Source organism: Maylandia zebra, linkage group LG6 (assembly GCF_041146795.1).
Source record: "Maylandia zebra isolate NMK-2024a linkage group LG6, Mzebra_GT3a, whole genome shotgun sequence".
Classification (NCBI taxonomy): Eukaryota; Metazoa; Chordata; class Actinopteri; order Cichliformes; family Cichlidae; genus Maylandia; species Maylandia zebra.
The window spans coordinates 41,910,996-41,929,848 of record NC_135172.1 but is presented as its reverse complement, the minus strand read 5'-3'; the positions used below and the strand labels follow the sequence as shown (position 1 = coordinate 41,929,848).

The 18,853-nt window shown below is 43.5% G+C and overlaps 1 protein-coding gene across 3 annotated transcripts in view; it reads left to right on the top strand.

The window, feature by feature from the left end:
* The window catches only part of LOC101480523 (ras and Rab interactor 2), a 39,734-nt gene that overhangs the window by 14,547 nt on the left and 6,334 nt on the right, over positions 1-18,853 (top strand). The window contains exons 3-8 of one of the 3 annotated variants that reach the window (XM_004538708.3): positions 3,463-3,557; positions 3,855-4,044; positions 4,126-4,243; positions 8,536-8,608; positions 9,201-9,292; positions 14,647-16,023. In XM_004538708.3, coding sequence (XP_004538765.1) covers positions 3,463-3,557; positions 3,855-4,044; positions 4,126-4,243; positions 8,536-8,608; positions 9,201-9,292; positions 14,647-16,023 — 1,945 coding nt within the window. Of the gene's footprint in view, positions 1-2,833; positions 3,558-3,854; positions 4,045-4,125; positions 4,244-8,535; positions 8,609-9,200; positions 9,293-14,646; positions 16,024-18,853 lie in introns of those variants that run through there. The other 2 variants (XM_024802797.2, XM_024802796.2) reach the window with 2 other exon arrangements.

Genomic DNA, 18,853 nt, shown 5'->3' with positions numbered 1-18,853 from the left:
TGCATACCTGTGCTGTTAAGAATAAACTATAATGAATGAAAATAAACCCTGTTTATAAAGCTCTGTATAAATCAGTGAGTGCTTTTTTATGGATGTGGGTGGTTTTTCTCTAAAGGTCATCAGTGTGACATAAGGCCTGTGTGGGTATCATCGTTAGAGTTCTCTGCCCAGATCCAGTCACTCAGCAGCGCTCGTGCTCACTGACCTTCGTTTTATCGGTCAGGAATTTCCCATGTCTGCTCTTCTGGCTCACTTTCTACTTTCGCATTCATATAATTCAGTGCCTGTCTCAACAATATGTAATAACTAATGTTTCTCCTTCTTTCCGTCACTGGATAAACTCAGGATATGAGGCTCTGCAGAGAAAAAAAGTTCATGTATGATTCTGTAACATGGAAACCGTTTTAAAGGCTAGAAGGTGACATTAGGATAAGCAGACTGATGCCACGCTCACGTATGCTCTACGACTTGACTGGACTCTGGCTTTAACTACAAAGACGAAGGGGAAACTTTTAACCTGGTACTGTCCAACACCAGCCTGACAAATTCCAACTTTATTATGTGATTCCCACTAGCCTTAAAACATTTTGTGCATTATAACTGGAAACTGTTTCCAACAACAAACATATGGTGTATTTTACTCCCTCCCATGTTATCTTTTGGCTAATACAAACTCAGATAATTACATTACATTACAGCTGATGATGTCAGGTAACACTACACACCTGAAACAACTTAACGCTCATCCATGTGACGCTGGCGCTCTGGCAGAGGGAGCTGCCAGCTTTGTTTTTGTCTCTGAGTTGGTTTAGTGGCTTGAATTTCAACTGGATCTGTCATCAGGAACACTGTAAACAATGCGGTCTGAAGTGATGTAATCTTTGTCAGCAGCATGGGAGAGCGCTCGTTAGTTCTTTAGAAGGATGAAACATGAGAGCAAATGTTTTCCTTTCTGGGATTACCCGTGCTAATTAAAGGTTCATGCTGTTCAAACTTCCACTTTGCTATTTTCTAGCTTCTACTTCTACATTTCTTACATTTCTTGATTGAAAATTGATGCTTTGAAGCATGAAATCTTTGGCTGTTTCTCCAGCTTTGGTCAGCCTCTGTCTCCACCCAGGCTCCGGCTGAGAGCTCCTTCTCTGGGTTTGAGATATTAGTTGTTTGGTGTTGCAGTATCACTGGGGATCGGCTCGTGTTGTGTAACAGAGTTTTGACCTGATGCAAAGCTGTGGGAGTCTGTGGCTTTTACAGAGCTGGCTCCACTTAGTCCTGTGAGGGGGGGTTGAAGGTCCTGTGGTGGCTGTGGTCTGGCCTGGAGCCCAGTTTAGGGAAGAATGTTTGGAGAAGGATGCCTCCTGCTGGTTATAATGTATAATGGGCGCGCTAGTTCATAAAATCTTTACAAATGTGCCGTTTCTGTGATGATACACATCCTTCTGGCATATTTTCCCTAAATGTTGCATTTTAATGTAGAATATCAGAAAGATAAATACTGTAGGCTTTCAGGAGCAGCCCTGTTTGCACTGTTTGACCCAGATAATCAGTGAAAAGCATCCAGATTTCAACATCTGCTCTGATACGACGAGGAGGCTCTGAACCCCTGGGAGTTCTCTAAAATGTGCAGTGAGGGAATGTGGAAATTGCAGTGAAAAAAGACAACATGAAATCAGTTACATTTTTATGCAGCCAAACAGTTTTCAGCTCCAGTACATTTTGGAGTAAATTGCACACAGTTGTTCCGATACAGGAATTAATTTTGCCAGAATGTGTGTTTTAACTGAATGCAGACGACTCAGAGATAATGTGTGGGGTGAAAGGGGCACACGTTTGCTTTAAAATAAAAGGAAGTTGCAACAGTTTTTGTTGCTGGTTCCTCTGATTTTACCAGCTTACTGTGAAAGTGAGTCAGAGCTTGGAGAGAAAAACGTACATGAACTATGGGTGAAATACAGTGGAACAAGTTGAAATCTAAATGTACGCAAATGAAACATTATTGATTCAGTTTGGGCTGTTTTCCTCGATATTGATCATAAATAAACATCCGGAAATCTGAGCAGACCTCAAAGACTAAAAGATGGAAGAATTCACATTTTTGAAAATTCAGCCGACTTGTTGACACTGTTGAGTTTTTGGAGCCAGTATGGATCATATTTGATCCAGATGATCCAAAGTTTTATTTTTGAAGCTTGGAGGTGAGGATTCTGTTACTGTTACCATCTTTGAAGCCACGTGTCATGAAAAAGGGCTGATCAGACACTGCTCACCTGTACAGTAAACACCAAACACTCACTGCGCCCACCCGAGGCGATGTCTGCGAGTCCACTCACCTTTTTTAAAGGTGTCACAGAAGCAAGTCTCCAGTCTGCGCTGGGTTCTTATTTATTTATTTATTTTTTGTTTGTTTGTTTGTTTTTTGAGGAAAGCAGGAAGTCCGACACAGAGACTCTGCCAAAAGCTCTCGCAGTTTCGTTTCAGGAGTTTAAGGAAAGGAACAGAAACACACTTAAGACACCACATCACAGAAACCCACACACACCCAAAGAAGTGACTCTGGACCCTCGTAACATTAAGAGCAAAATACAGCTGAAATATTTAAAACGAGAGGTTTGTTCAGTCACTTTCATTTGACCTTATTCCATTAAACTGAACATTTTACATTTACAAAGCAACCAAATCCTGACTTTAAGTAATTTGATTACATGAAAATTACATGTTACAAAACATGGCAGCATAATCTGCAGGAGAATACCATCAAAGTGATGTAACTGTAATAACTGTAGTGGAAGTATAACTTCCAAGTTGCAAACTTAGAGTTTTTCTCTTGTTGTTAAAGTTATGGCTTTCTCATTCAAGCCCATTCATTTAGACTGGAGCTTCAAATTAGCTTTGCTGGTACTTGTTACCATGGCTGCTTTAATGTTTTGGGGGGATTACAGTTGGGGACACCAAAATCTACATGTCTCCAATCATTTCATAAACCGAGCAGGTTTTTGTTTTCTTTGTTCTTTTTTCCAGGTTTGTAAAACAGACTCCGTATCATCCATGTCATCACTGCTCGAATCCTAAAATATTCCAAACTAAATGCAGACCTAGATTTGAATGACAGTTGTGATAAGCCTTATCTGTGCCGACCTGAAAACAACACTGCCTGTCACAGATGACTCTTTGAAGGCTTCCTGTCTGAATTAGAAACAGCATTTTCAGTTTGGGCAGCAGTTTGTTATCTGCAGGAGGATTAGGAGAAATTTTCCCTCTTTTTTTTTCACTCTGTGCTTTGTGTCTGTTTCCTTCCAACAGGAAATGAGGTCTACACCGGAAAATGAGTAACAGTTTCTCCAGTCCAGTCTAGCTCAGGCTCAGTTTTAAGTTTCATAATTTATGTTTCATTTACATCTCGTCCGTCCTCTTCTCCTTTTCACGCTCCCTCCAGAGTCACAGCCTCTCACTGTCTCTTTCCAGCTGATTGACACATTTGCGTTGGAGATCGGAGAGCTGAAGAAGGAGATGGTTCAGGTCTCTCATGCTGTGGACAAGGATCCTGTGGAGCTACAAGGGTGAGCCTGTTTTCTATGTGCTATCAAGTATTTTATTCCAGACTTTATGACACAGATCTTTCTGTTTTCATGTGCTTATTCTATCCATTTGGAGTTTATTATAAATTTGTAATTAGATGGTGAGGTCTGGAGGACAGTCTGAAAATGTTTATTTTCTTTTTATATACTAGGAGACAATCTCGGCATTGACTTATTTTATTAATTCTAAGTTATTTTTTGGTTAGGAGGAAACATATAAAAAAACATACAAACAACCAGCAGGTGGCAAAAGTGTTTAAGTCTTTCTCTCTGTGGCAGGCTGGAGAGCGGTGTGTACCTGCAGGCTCACCACTGCGGTGGGCTGGTGGGTGAAAGGGATTCTGGGTACGACTCCTTGCGGAGGAGGATGAGCGTGTGGGACCGGCTGACTCAAACCCACCCGGCGTGGCTGCTGCTGGGGGTCAGCGAAGAGGAGGCCAATCGCATACTGCTCAAACAGCCGCCAGGGGTGAGGAGGTCGCGTCCTGGGATGCAGATGTTAATATGTCTCCTTTGAATGTCTTTCCAAACATTTAATTTCGCGGTGCAGGTGTTTTTGGTGAGGAAGTCTGTCGCTCTGCAAAGAAAGGTCCTCTCCGTGCGTCTGCAGGAGGATCAGGAATCGGGAACTCCCATCAGCCACTTCCCTGTCAGAGAGAGTCAGTACAGTAAGTGACATGTTTGACTACCTTTAACTAAAAAGTACTTTTCGCTAGACATCAGAGTCATTATTTGCATTCTCTTAAAGCACTTTTCAAAAAGCTGTGATGGCAGAGATGAGTCAGACGGCTAAAACGAGGCTTTCAGTTTCCTTTGGTCCTTAGAATACATCTCGTTCGACCACAGCCGCCTCTGCAGTCACGCTGTCCTCTGGGTCAAAGACTTAAATACACCATTTCCTGTCCACCTCTGCAAATGATGCCCAGAAATAAACCAACACCGAAACAAGAATCAGATTATGACTGAGGCGGTTTGCCACATGTGTATGTTACATTGTGTACTATTGTAGTTTTGTTTTCTTTTTAAATGTAACTGATCAAGAAAATTGCCGGAACGACATTATTACACCATCGTTTTTGCCTTTAGTGAAGCAGTGAAGACGGATGGGAAAGTGAGGAGCAAGATGCACAGAAATGGCCCGCGGGTCGGGCTCGAACCAGGCCGCTCGCCCACTGCTCACTAAAGTGGCGCCCAGCAGGGAGAGACGGCTCAAACAATCAGGAGTAAATATTTTTGAGAATTCTTGACAAAATTGGCAGTTGTCCCGTCCCTGCCCCAAAGAGGCTTTCAACAAAGCTAGACACTTGGAAGACTCAGGAGCCAATCATATCGTTGCATAAAGCTGGACGACTGTTTTAAACCTTATTTTGGGTGAAAGCAGGTTTTGTTTCTTTGTTTTGATTACTTTTTTTTTTTAAATTGGACTTGTCTGGTGAGCAGAGATGGGCAGTAACACGTTACTGTAATCCGATTACTTTTTTCAAGTAACGAGTAAAGTAAGGGATTACTATTGCAAAAAAGGTAATTAGATTACCGTTACTTTCCCGTAGGAACGCTGCGTTACTGCGTTACTAAAACCTTGGGGGTTTTTTTTTTTGCGAAAGTGTCTCATGACAGTGACGTAAGCGAGTGCGACGTTGGTGACAGCAGCTGTGTGCAGATCAACAATGGATCATATATCGATTGTGGGAGAGAGTATGAGCTTGCAGCGTTTAAAGCGTGGAAGTACTGACCTTACTTTGAGTTTGATTCCATAAAAAGTGACAAAAACATTAGTGTCCGCTGTGCGTGGGAAGAAAACTTCTTTTTACAGCGAAAAAAACCCCTAAACTTCCAAACAAGCACCGAGTAGCTACGACGTAATGGGAAACTCACAGAGACACTCGCGGATTCTTCCACTGACCGCTGCAGCTCACCTGCACCAGGGTAAACCTCCGCCTACCACAGTCCTGCTTTACAGGTGAAAATAGAGCAACAGGACCGCTGAGTCTTTGACTTTATTTATTTTCTGCTGTGTTTTACTTGCATCTATTTGAAAGATAAACACACAAAAAAAAAAATTTATGTGCTGGAATGTGCAGAAAATAGGTTTAAATGTTAAACTAATTTCTTCCAGTCCAATAAAACAAGTTTTAAAAAGAGACTTTTCCATCTGATTACATTTTGTATGATGGATTATGTAGAAAAAGTAGAATTGGGCTGAAAGATCTATCACTTTATCACCTTTTCAGGTTGTAAATCGTGTTTTTAACAAGTAACTAAGTAATTAATTACTTTTGAAAATAAGTAATCAGTAAAGTAACGGGATTACTTTTTGGGGGGAAGTAATCAGTAATTAGTTACTGAATACTTTTTTCAAGTAACTTGACCAACACGGATGGTAAGTCAGGCCAGTTTTATGTCCCACTGACCAATGAAATGAAAGCTGTGACTCTCTCTTTAGTTTGGGGCTTAAAAATAACCTCCTGCATTCATGCCAACTTCCCAAGTTACAAGACTTGCTTGTACGAGGATTTTAAAACCTATAGTTAGAATTTGGTCATCCGGATAAATCAAAGAATAAACAAAGAGCCAAAGCCATTAAATGTTGCACGAGAACATAAGACGCTTGAAGTTAAAAGAAAACTTCCCTGCAGTGTCCAGTTTAAGGCAGTTCAGTCAGAAGCAGAAGAGCTGTGCAGCTGATTCCAGGCAGGAGCTGTAAACCCACACAGGATACACAGAATAAACCAAAAACTATAACTTCCTGTGATTTTTGGTGAACGCAGCTCAGGAAGTGAGATGGGAGCAGACTAGGAAATAAGCAGAGCATCCTGTTAAGATAATGAAGCCGAAATGTTGTTACATTAAAAACAAATCCAACATTTTCTATTGTATTTTTACTATTTTAACACATTTCCTCTGACGGTGCTTCAGCTTAAATCTCCAAACTCATCATGACCTCATCTTGTTTTTGCTCGTAGACAGTGTCCAAACTACAACTGCTGAAAGAGCCAGCCCTATAAGGCTTGACTGGTGATACTGGAAATGTGGGTTTTACAAACAAATGACAGCTGAAATGAACCTTTCGTCTAGATTTAACTTTTGTCCTGAGGGTTTGCCATGTGAAAAGACATAACATACACAGGCTTCTGTTTAAGTAAGAGCAATTATAGTACTTATCTTCAGCAAACACGCACAGCAGCCATGATTTTCGTCACCTTTGTGCTTGTGCAGCATACCTGCGCTGACCTCTTTCATCTAAAGCTCTTTGCAGTTGTGCCTGCTTGTTGTGGTTCTTCCTTATGCTTTGTGGAAGCTTTATTGAACTGTTAAACAGTCATTTTTAATTGTAACATTAACGTCTGAGATATTAAAGTAAATCAGTTGCATGTATGGTAAGCATTAGTCATTGAGCTGCAACACTGCCAAGAAGTGACGACATACCAGCTGTGGATTTTCCCTGCTGAAATGACAGCACAGATGGGATTGTGCCTTAGGCCTGCTTTTTCTTCTAGCTGCTCTATAGTTGGCGTGCCTCGTCAAGCTAGCCCTGTACACAGTGTTTGAAGTGAACTTAAAAGCTTTTAATTATGTATATATATAAATACAACTTTAGAAAAGTTTCCTTTGTGAAACTCTGCCTGTGCACATAATGAGAAGAGTAACTTCTGTCTTTGTATGTGACTGTATGGAAACTAAAAGCTCAAAGCCACTTCCCTAAATGTGTATCAGAGAGCCAAGAAGTCTCAAATGAGGTGAAAATCACCTAAGAGAGATTTGAACTCTTAGGTCTATGACATCCATTCAACAGTTGTTGAGGATATCTCAACTTGAAACCTGGAACGATCCACTGTCCCAGATTTTGTCAGTTTATGTAGATGTTGAGTTATTTCGTGGTCTAATTTCAGATACTAGAGATCTAAATACTAGAAATAAAAAATAATAAATAAGAAAATGATCAAACTCATCAGAACTCATGATCTGAGGTAGTCATCGTGACATCACCTGCTGTTTTATAGTCTCATTCTTGACGCCTCGAGCTTCTTGGCCACGGCCACCTTAACGTTGTGTAGCCAGACATGATGCAGATCTCACTGTGAGACAGAAGTGTGCTCACAGCAGGTGTACCTTTGAACTCGGTCACCTTAATTTACAGCATGAATATCATATTGTATTCAATAAAACTTGAAACTCAGGAAAGACTGTTGATCTGTATCCTTTTATGAACAAATGTAGCCTGCTAACATCATAAATGTGTCCCATCTGCCCTGCACTCATGATGAAGGTTTCACAAAGAGACGTCACAAAGCAGTGGCTGATGTAATCTATTTTTTATGTACATCTATGACGAAAACGTTGCACCAAAAACCGAACGCACCAGCTTTCTAAGTACGCCAAGACCAGTCAGTTATTGGCACGTCCACTTTTATTATTTCTCACCACAGATTCATGCAAGAGTCTCTTTGCCTTCAGCAATCAGAACACAAGATGACATGTTTATATCCTCATATTTGTTATGCGGCGTGAGGACAGTGAGGGAACTCGACACCCTGACCTGGTGTTATAACTGCCAGTTCAAAAGAGGGAAAATACCCAGAGGAGATAAGAGAACTTGTAAAACTTGTTGCGCTTCTGGATTATTGACCTGTTCTTCCAGAAGCGACGGAGAAGTGGGCATGTGCAGTTTGTACCTGGAGTCAGTGAAGAGGAGAAACCCTGGGTAACTGACGAAGGTCGTCTGAAAATGTTGCAGTCACATCGTTTTAATTTATCCTTTGAGAACCTTTTTTTTCTTTGAGCTGAATTGTTGGGCTCGTTTATTTAATTCTTCTGACACAAGTACCATCTCATCAGTATAAACAAGCCTGAAAAAATGCTGATTAGGCGAGAAATCCCTCGGTGAACTCTTGCACTGCATGTCATTAACTTCCTGTGTGTGAAATCTGATGAGATCTTTGTAAATTTCATCTGCCTACAGCCTTTTCTCTCGATGGATCTGGGATCAGCTTTGCAGACCTGTTCCGGCTCGTGGCCTTTTACTGTATCAGCAGGTAAATACCCCACCTAAGGCAGCTTCTTTGTTTGGTTTTCTTTGCTGTTGCTTTGTGATGATTCAAGCATGGATGAGGATAATGTCGAGTAAGCAGTCCGCTCTCAGCGCTCACGGCTTTCGCTTCTTGTTTTATATCGTGCCAGCTGGGGCAACGCAGACAGACACAGGAAATAGTTGAGCTGAAAGAAATGGCAGACACAACAAAGCAGAGAATTAAATGGACACAAAATTGTCTTTAGATATCGTCTTCAGCTGCGTGTTCGCTTTATAAAGTCTGAGCACGGGGTGTGTGTGTATCTGTAGCGCTGTATTAAAGTGGCGTTAATGTAGTGCAGTGGAAAACCAAGGGTGTGTTATGAAGGCACTTATCTGTATGACCGTGTTTGGGTCGTGTTTTGCCAACCAGACTTGAGGCGTCATCACTTTTGTTCCAGGATTTTATGTCAAACGAGGACGATGGATAAACATAAATCTGTCACACATGCACGTTTCTTTCACGACTGACCTTTAATTCGACAGCTACTTCAGCTCCTATGTTTATCCCTTCTTCTGCTTTCTTAACACATTTTAATTTGTTTTTGTCTCTTTAGAGATATCCTGCCATTCACACTCAAACTCCCAGAGGCCATAGCTTCAGCCAAGACCCAGAAAGAGCTGGAGGAGGTGGCTCAGCTTGGAGCAGGTAGCCTTGCTGCTTTGTAAACTCACACCCTGAATGAACATGTTGGATTTCTCACAAGTATATCTCCAAGTTGTCTGCACTTAATTCATGGTAAATTCTACCTGGTATGTCTTGATAATGTGGTTATTGCACCTCCACCATAAATGGCATAAAAGAAGGATGTAGCTATCGTGACATCAGCTGCTGATTATTGAAGTTCCATTATGAAGCCTCGAAATGAGCCTTTAAGTCTATAATGTGGATGATAAGATAAGATAAACCTTTATTAGTCCCACATGTGGGAAATGTTTTGGTCACAGCAGAAAGTAAGTTAAGAACAGTAAAAATGAAGAAAAATGAAAAAACAAACAAAACAATAGAATAGAATAAGATATGACAGAATAACATACTATACCAAACAGAATAAAAAAACTGCTAAACTGGGAAATTGCAGTTGGTACTATTGCACATCAGGGAGATGGGGCGAAAGTTATCGTTGTGTATTGGATGTGTGTCTGTCTGCACATGTGTGGTCATCTGCAGAGACCATGTTGTGGAGTTTCACAGCAGAAGGGAGGAAAGACCTGTGAAATCTGTCCGTCTCACACCGCAGGTGCTGCAGCCGGACACTGAAGGAGCAGCTCGGTGCTGTCATAATCTTCTTTTCTGAAACTTAAAATGATCAAAATTTACAAATGGGACCTAATGTTTTTTTCAATATGACCTCAAATGAGTGACTGAACCCATAAAGTCTTTTCCATTGACTTTACATGTAAACCTGACGCTCTGGCCACCTCTATCGTGTTCAGTGTGAACACACCGTTAGAGAAAGTGTTTAAAGAGTATCACAGCACCATGCGGGACTTCACCGAGCTCCTGAGAGCGACCCTTTCTGTCGGTGCTTGATTTTCATACAGCTGTGTTTGGATAGATGAGTGAAAACCTTTAGCAATGAAGTGTTTTTAAGGACTTTTTTCAAGTCAACCCATTAGATGGGATTACCTTGTCTTTTGTGCATTGGCTTCACTTTTCACACCCAGTTTGATAGTGTCTTTAGGACCTAAGGCTCATGCTAATTTAGTATTTTCTATCCCTTATATTAAAAGTGCTAGGCAAACTGATAAATAGTTGTTGTTTTTTTAAATTCTAATTGTTATGATTTCTTCTTTCTTGCTTGGCTAATCAGTTTCCTTCAGCTTTGTCCTGACAGGAAGAAACTATTGCTCGAGTGCTCAAACAGAGTAGAAATCACTGCATAGGTACTTTAATATAGGTACATAGTGTCTTTAGTGCTATTATTTTCACTTAATGTAAACTAGAGGAGTAAGTAAGTAAAGGCTGCTTTTCAATCTTAGTGCGTTGAACTCAGACTGTTCATTTGGTTTCCAAATCTTTTTAATTTGCTTTCCAGTTTGAGTTTTTGCTCGATGTATCTACTGGAAATTGTAATATTACCTGGTTACTGATCTGTAAAGTGCAGGCAGGCAAACAAAGCAAAGATAAAAAGGTCAGTGTTCGTGCTGCAGGTGCTCTGTTTGTTTTCCCTCACACTGACTATCCTGGTCGGGTTTCATAGCAGATTTGCTCACATCGCTCCGAGTTACTCTAAGCTCAGCTCCTGTGAAACTGCGGGTGAGTCAGCAGAAGCCTACGACATAACTCACCCCTGATGAGGGAGAGAAGGGAGTGGCGAGTGGAAAGCTACAGACGGCCAACTGCTGTCTGAGCACACACATGCCATTGCACTGCATTCAGACCTGTATAAAAACACAAAAGGCTTGCAAGCATGTGTGCTAACATAATATCATCATTACCAAGATGAAACGCTATCATTGTTTTTTCACAGTCTTCTATGAATGGATGTGGGTGGAAGCGTGCAGAGTTACTTTGTGATGAAGCACAGTGGCCGAAACATCCTTTAAGTTTTTTTTTTTTTTTTTTTTTTTTTAAATGACATCAGAAACAGCAGTATGCGACATTACGTGATGGCAGAGCTTCAGTTCATCCTTTGTCATTTTTTTTTTTTTTTTTTTTTTTTTTTTTTTTTTTAATAAATAGGACAGGGGGAATGAATGAGAGAAAGAGGGGGAGAGAAAGAAAGAAAACCAAAGGGGAGAAGAGACGGTGAGAAGGGGGGGAAGAGAGAGAAAAAAAAAAGAACTCCTGGGTCACCTGTATGGAGAAAAAAAAAAGTTTTGTGAAGTGGGTATGGAGGAGATCAAAACTCCAGACATCCAGAGGCCCCCAGAACACAAGAGACCATGGAAGACCAACAGAGGGGCAGCCGCGCCACTGTTCCAGTAAGAGCTGAGGAGAGTCCCAGATGAGGGCTCGCCCAGCAGCCGCGGAGCAGAAGTCAGGGGGAGTTGCAGTGACGCGCCCGTGAGCTCCGCCGGCCCCCAGCTGTGCCTGAGTGACCGAGCCCCAGGCCGAGAGGCCGGGGGCACCCCACCTCCAAAGGGGCCCGAGCGAGCCCCAGGCCCCAGGCCCCGACAAGCGGCCGCCAAGGAGTGAGCCGGTGTGTACCCGGACGCCCACCCCCAGATACAAAGAACCACCAACACACCGACACCTGAGGGGAAGTGGTGGTGGGTGGAGATAGGCCTCCAAACCTTGGAGGGCCTGAGGTGTCCCCAGAGAGGTGGCGTCTGATACCCAACCTGACATATAGACACAGACATACAGGCACACACAGATACAAACATCCATTCCCACCCTCATGCTCTCATATGCACTCACTCCACACTCAACCAACGTGGAGACAGACATAAAGAGACGCTGTACACACAATCACACTCCCCAAGCGTACTCTACAAACCGGGTCTAGGTACCCTTGCCCCTGGAGGGGGGAATTGCACCCAGACCCAGGTGGTGTTACCCTTTTCCCTGCGGTGGGGAGAGGCAGACCACCCCGACTCCGCAGCAGCAGGGAGGCCCCACACCCCAGACCGCAGTCGGACGGCCAACTCCTCCTACTAGCCCTCCCGCTCCAGCAGGCCGCAGAGAATGGGGGTGGGAGAAGACTCCAAACCTCCCTCCACCCGCTCATTGTAGTGTTGATGCATATGTGTTCTAAGGTGCAATTAAAACCCAGGAGGGCATGGAGCTACCTGCCAAGGAGCAGCAGGTAAGCGCAACATCCTTTAAGTATTAGCCAGTTTCTTTAATGCCGGATTTGCAAGATTATCCTGTCATTGAGGGAAACTCCCCTTCGTCATTGGACTGCTTCTATTTAAAGACAAACAGCAGACCGTTGTGGACTCTGGCCACGCACATGTAAGGGAAAAAACAAAGAAACAAAACTTATCTTGCGCCTCCCGTGAATCAGTTAGTTTATCTCTCATGAGGCTGAACTCTTATCCTCCCTATCGGCATGACTTTTGTTAGCAGTGCTGTGAGTTTGGTCATCTCAGCTTAGACATTAACTTTCCATTTAGAATGCAAAATACTACAGATTATTGCTGCTCATTGCAAAGTGAGATACCACTCTAACAAATGCATGTTAGCATTGCTGACATCATCATTAAAACCGCAGACAGACACAAGGGTCACTTTTTAAAACCTACCTAAAAATTGTTGCAGACCAAGTGGGGACTTATGGGTTTGGAAAATTATGCAAATGTGGCAACTTAAATTAACCTGTATCCACTTATTAAGGCACGCAAACATTGTTTAAGCAAGTAAATCCCCATACACATGTTAAATCTTGCATGTCTGGCTTCACAGCAGAAATCACCATGTTTACAGCGTGCTGCAAAAACAGTTTTGGTCTTTATGGTTAGTTTTTCCCTTTGTAATAACTTAATCTGACAAATATTATGCTGTGAGGCAAGACCATCCAAAGTGTTTGTGCTACAGTTTGGTTAGTGAAATCAGTAGCTGTTAGAAATTCATGTTGTATTAGTTTGTTGCATAGCGCACATTAGCATTGTGCATTGTAGGTAGATCGTTTATGTAGCTGATAATTTAACACCCTCTCACCTGAACATGGTATTTACTACTCTAAAAAAACATGGCAGCAGCATGGGTTACATCACTGTCACTTCATCCATCATTTATATACAGTCTATGGGCAGACGAAAGACTCTAAAGACTTCCTGCATGGATATTTCACAATAAAAACCTTAAGGAATCTCTGGTGGAAGATTCCTCGCTTTCCTGATATTGTTTTAGTTTGCAGCACATGCAGGAAGTGATGAGGTTATTATTGTCAGTAACTTCTGCATTGAATTAATAAATTTATTTATATATAAAAAAAAACAACCTGTGGTTTTAATGTGGTGAGCTTCACTCAGTATAAACAAATGTCTTGTTTGTAGTATTTAAGCTAAGTGAAAGTGTGTTTGAGGCACTTTAAAGTGCACGTCTTTACTTGGATAAAGGGGAACTGCGCTCAGCCCACTCTGCGGTCAGTCAGTTTTACGTGTGGTGTTTATTCAGGTTGGGTTGCTTGCTGTTGGGTTGCTCTGCAGACACACACCACAGTGTCAGGTGCTCGTTGCTCACATGGACCAGCAAGAATCCCACAGGCAGCTTTCAGTCCCCAGACACCAAAGGATTACAGGACATATGAAACTGACCTAGCAGCTGGAGCTGCTTCTTCATTTCCCCCGAGTTTGTCTCCATTTTTAAGTGGCAACAACTGTGTAGATGTATGCGGAGTGTGGATTATTTGTTGTCTGTTCTCTTAAAGGGTGGTTAAATCTTTATGCTGTAGCCGTGCGTTTATGATGGGATTCCACAGATGCTTTATTTTGTAGTTGTTCTCGCAGCAGCTGTGTTAGAATGAGGTCTGTCTTGCCAAGCAGCTGAAAACAATGGGATGATTCAGTGGAGTGAGAGAGCATTTCCTCCACTCCCCTTTCATGTTTATGCACTGTCAGTGTAAGAAAGAAACAGAAGAAGAAAGTTGTTCAAATGAGATTCACAGACTTTAAATTTAACACTAGATATTAGGAAGAAAGAAGATTGATACTGAATCGACTCAGAGCTACAAGGAAATGCAGAGCAGGAAGAAAGGGGTGGAGGGACTGTGCGCTATGTGGAGTTTTTAGTGCCCTCCCACTGTGTGATTAGCATGTGTGGCTCCCTCTCTCTGGGTGTGTGTCGGCATCCAGTGAGTCAGAGCAGAGAGGCACGGGCTGAGTATGGAACACTTCTAGACGACAAACGAGCAGGAAAGACGGACAAAACTTTGAAAACTTAAAGGGAGCCAACAAAGTTAGTGGTGAGAACCTGCTGAAAACTCTGCTGCTGCTTTAATTTGAACACAGCAGCTGCTCTGAGGATTTATTCTCTGTGGGAGTTTTGACTTGTCTCAGGAGACGCTGGTCAATGTTTGCCTCTGACGGTTTCTTTACGTCTGTGTGTTACAGGTTTCTGGGACTCTGCCCTGTGCAGTCAGCGGCACACCTCCCCCCGTCCCTGTCGCCCTCTGAGCCGGACCCTCAGTCCCCAGCGGACCAACAGGAACAGCGAGGTCGAGGGGTCACAGCAGAGACACACCAGGGCTCACTGTGACAGCGCACCGGCAACCTTACAATCCCATGCACCTCCACCTAACTTTCACCTAGAGAGAAGACATTCCAGCGGTCCTCTGTGCTTTGTTAACCCGCTCTTTCTCCAAACCCATCCGCACCGCCGTAGCAGCTCTGAGGAGGAGCCGCCCTCAAAGGCTGTCGAGTCCACCCTGGAGAATGCAGAGGAATCAAAGCCTTTAACTGGCAGCCAAAGCAGTGATCCACACGTGGACAAAATCAAACCCAACAGCAAATCGCGGCCCCCTCGCCCCCCACCGCCGCGCTCGATGCCACGCCGGCGTCCTGCCCCACCTCCACCTGGACCTCCAGCAGCTACTGCCAGACCGAAGAGCATGCCAGAGGCTGTAATTACAAGGCAGCACCAATCCTCAAATAAGCGCCCAGCACCCACTCGACCTTCGATGGGCATCAAGCACAGCGGATCATCCAAAAGTGGCAGCTCACCAATCCCCGTGACTTCAAACCCACCGCCTCCGAGGCCAAAGAAGCCGGATTTGGAGTCTCACCGCTGCCACATTGCCCTGGATGATGAGACCATCGCCAAGGCCCTGTCTCGTGCCAAACTGCCATCCTGCCAGCCTCAATCTGCCACCCCTGCGGATCTGGAGAGTCCGTCCGGTCCTAATGAGAGGGGACACCAGCGACTCAGCGACATGAGCATGTCTACTTCTTCCTCCGACTCACTGGAATACTCCCAGTCTCCTGGATTCTCCCTGGGCCTGACCCCTACCCCATCATTACACCTAAATCACCAAGACCCGGTGGAGGACAGCAGTGAGGACGATGACGATGGGGAAGAAGAGGAGGAGGACTACGGAGTTGGAATGGAGACAGACTTAGAAATGCGCCTCCGTCCATCCTTCAGAGCCCGGAGCCGAAAGGTCGGCGTGAATATAAGCGGTAGTTCCTTCATCCTTCCCAGGGCCTTGAAGGGGCGCTTCAGTAAGGTCAGCGGCATGCTCAGCTCCCTCATGACCCCGGAGAGGCGGACGGTGAAAAGGATCGCTGAGCTGTCCAGGGACAAAAGCTCGTACTTTGGTTCCCTGGTTCAGGACTACATCGGCTTCGTTCAGGAGAATCGAAGCTGTCACACATCAGGGATGGATTTTCTGCAGACTCTCAGGCAGTTTATGACACAGATGAAGGCTTACCTGCGCCAGAGCTCTGAGCTCGACCCTCCTATTGAGTCCCTCATACCCGAGGACCAGATTGGTAAGTGTTTAAAGTGAAATGTGACTTGGAGATTTGTAGTATGGGCTCATCCTGACTTTGTAAAAGATCTTTGTGTGGGTGCAGGTGTGGGCGTGTGTCATGTTTTTGTTATATATCTGACAGCTTTCAGATCTCTACATGTTCACATTCCAGATATGTTGGGCCATTAGTGATTCAGAGGGTTTCAAAATCACTACATTCATCGACAGTGCTGAAGCCTTGCATTGTGTCGTTGAACTTTCCATATTAGCATGCCTCATTAGCCGTGTTGAATTACAGACATGCCAGCGTGCTGTGCCCTAGTGAGTTATTCCTGGCCTGTGTTTGTTGGCATAATCTCACACTGTAGTTGAGTTTGACTTTGAAGGGCAGGTGTTGCTTTTAAGTGTATATTTAACTTGGTGGGGCTGTTATTAAATGTCAGGACTCAAGGCTACAGAACTGTGTCAAAAAGTACCTTCGTATGCCTTCATTTCATTCATTATTATCATTATACTGCTGCTCGTGTTAGGATCCATCAGGTCCTGCTGGATATGTTTTTTAAAGTGTTGCTTTCTCAGTGATGTCAGAACATTTGAAAAAATAGTTTGCACATATGGAAAACTCTCTGAAAGGGACGCTTCATTCTGATCAGATTATTGTGCACTTGCTTTGCAGAATATGTGAGCATGTCTTTGCACACATCTCACATCCCCTTGTTCATTGTAAACAATAACAGCAAAGCCTTGTTCAGGGACAGAGAAATGATCCTTTCTGATTGTCCTAACAGACCGCACATAAACAATCTCGCGCTCACAAAGGTTCGCTTTGGAGAGGAGAACTAATGTAAACATGTTTAATAAGCAGGCAGACTTTGATTCAATAGTTTGCAAAATGGAAATCTACTTTACTAGTCATTGGCCCAAATGTGGCCCACATCTTCAGTTTCCTGTGAGCCACGTTTGGCCTTGAGTGACGCTGATGTATCAGGATGAGTCTGGCTGCCTAAACTTAGCCCCACATCCACCTTACATGAGCCAAATGAGGTGTGTTGTGAGTTTTGGCCAAGTCTAACACCCATAATACTTGCTGTAACCCAGCTCAGGACGTCTGAGCCACATCCAGCCTGCTGGAACATTTGTGAGCACCAGAACTGAAACATAAATGAGTATAAAGTGGCTCAGATTAAGCCCTCGTTTGTCAGCTGTCAGAATAAAAAGTCTGAGCTGAGAGCCGACAGTCCGCCTGATGTCATGTTACACTCACACATAACTGTGAAAAAGGAGAAGTGGAGCTAAGGTGACCCTTCGAGCCTCTCGGGCGTGTTTACAGAAATACTGGGGAGTGCAGTTATGTTGCAGCAGAACAAAATGTTCTGTTGTGTTTATAATGAAAAGGAAAGCTTGAAGTGCAAAATTTGGAGTGATTTTAGAGAGTGCAACACTTGAAGTATTGTGAGTGGGAGAAGCAGAATGGTTAGCTTATAGGGAGGCTTTTGACTGGCAGCACACACCCCAATTCATAAGTAAACAGAGAATGTGAATGACGAAGAAAGGCGGGGTGTAAATCAGTAAATGAGATATTTATTATGCGCTTCTGGTGTTCCGTCAGATGTAGGAGTACGTGTTTGCCTCCCGATTTAATTGCTTTTGAGATAAAACCTAACAACAAATCAGAAAGTCAGATAATGTAACGGTCGATCCTGAGGAGGCTCCGATCACGTCCTTGTGTGCACGTGAGGATCTAACAGAGTCGTCCAAGGCTTCCTTTTTATGGCTCTAGATTTATATCTGTAAGCATTTTGCAATAAAGGACTCGCCAAGCCCTTGTCTCAGGTGAGCCACAGCACTTGGCTCTCGTACAGAGTGAGCGGGATAATTGGGAGGTAGTCATCCTGTACTTCTGTGGCTCACAAAGAAAGCAAAACAGAATACCAATTCTTCATAAGAACAGGATTCCTGTGCGTGCATGCACTGTACTTTGTTCTGCGTAAATCATTGCATAAGTCTGGCATAAACAGCGCCCGGAGGCTGGGGTTGCCTGTGCTGCATGAATACTCGCTGTCAGTGAACAATAACACACGATTGTGTGAAATGCAGCATGCTGGGCATAGTTGAGGAAATGGTTTGAAGCCCGGGTACGTGGGTCAGAGGTACAGACGGAGCCGTTGTATTTACACTCACGTACAATCTGCTTCCAGGCTGGTATATGACCGGAGTGCTTAAAGCTCACACTCGAGGTCAGTCACTCTTTAACCTTATCAGAGCCATAAACATGCAATCTATCTGACACAACCTGATTTCAAGTGTTTGAATGTCAAACTCTAAAGTTTAGTTTATTTACTCATTTTGCGGCTTCAGCTTTGAAAGGCATGCGTTGATCCTTCTTCCAATTATTTACCTTTTTCTGCTTTTTAGTGTTAAGATAGCAAATGTTTCCCATTAGCCCACATGTTCATATAATCTGTTCTTACACATAAAAAGAGCCAAAAAACACTATACTGTAGCAAATAAAGAGATTATTCAACCAGCTTGAGCTTTTTTGTTATGTCCACTAATCAAAGTAAATCATGCTGCTGTGATTAGTGGAGATAATCACGCTTAAATCTGATTTGTTCTCCTGCTGCCGTTTAGGAGGCAACTTTGTGAGAGGAGCCTTGGCATTAGGGAGACATATCGGCGATAGCTTGACGTCCTCGTAAATGATTTCATCACAGGATGGATGGTAAAGGGCATCATGTGCCTGAGGGCCTTCTGTGCTGCCAGACATTGTGCATCCTTATACTCAAATTACTTCCTGTTCATTGTCTTAAACGGCCTTCTGGCAGCATGATGGCGCGGTGGTTTGCGCT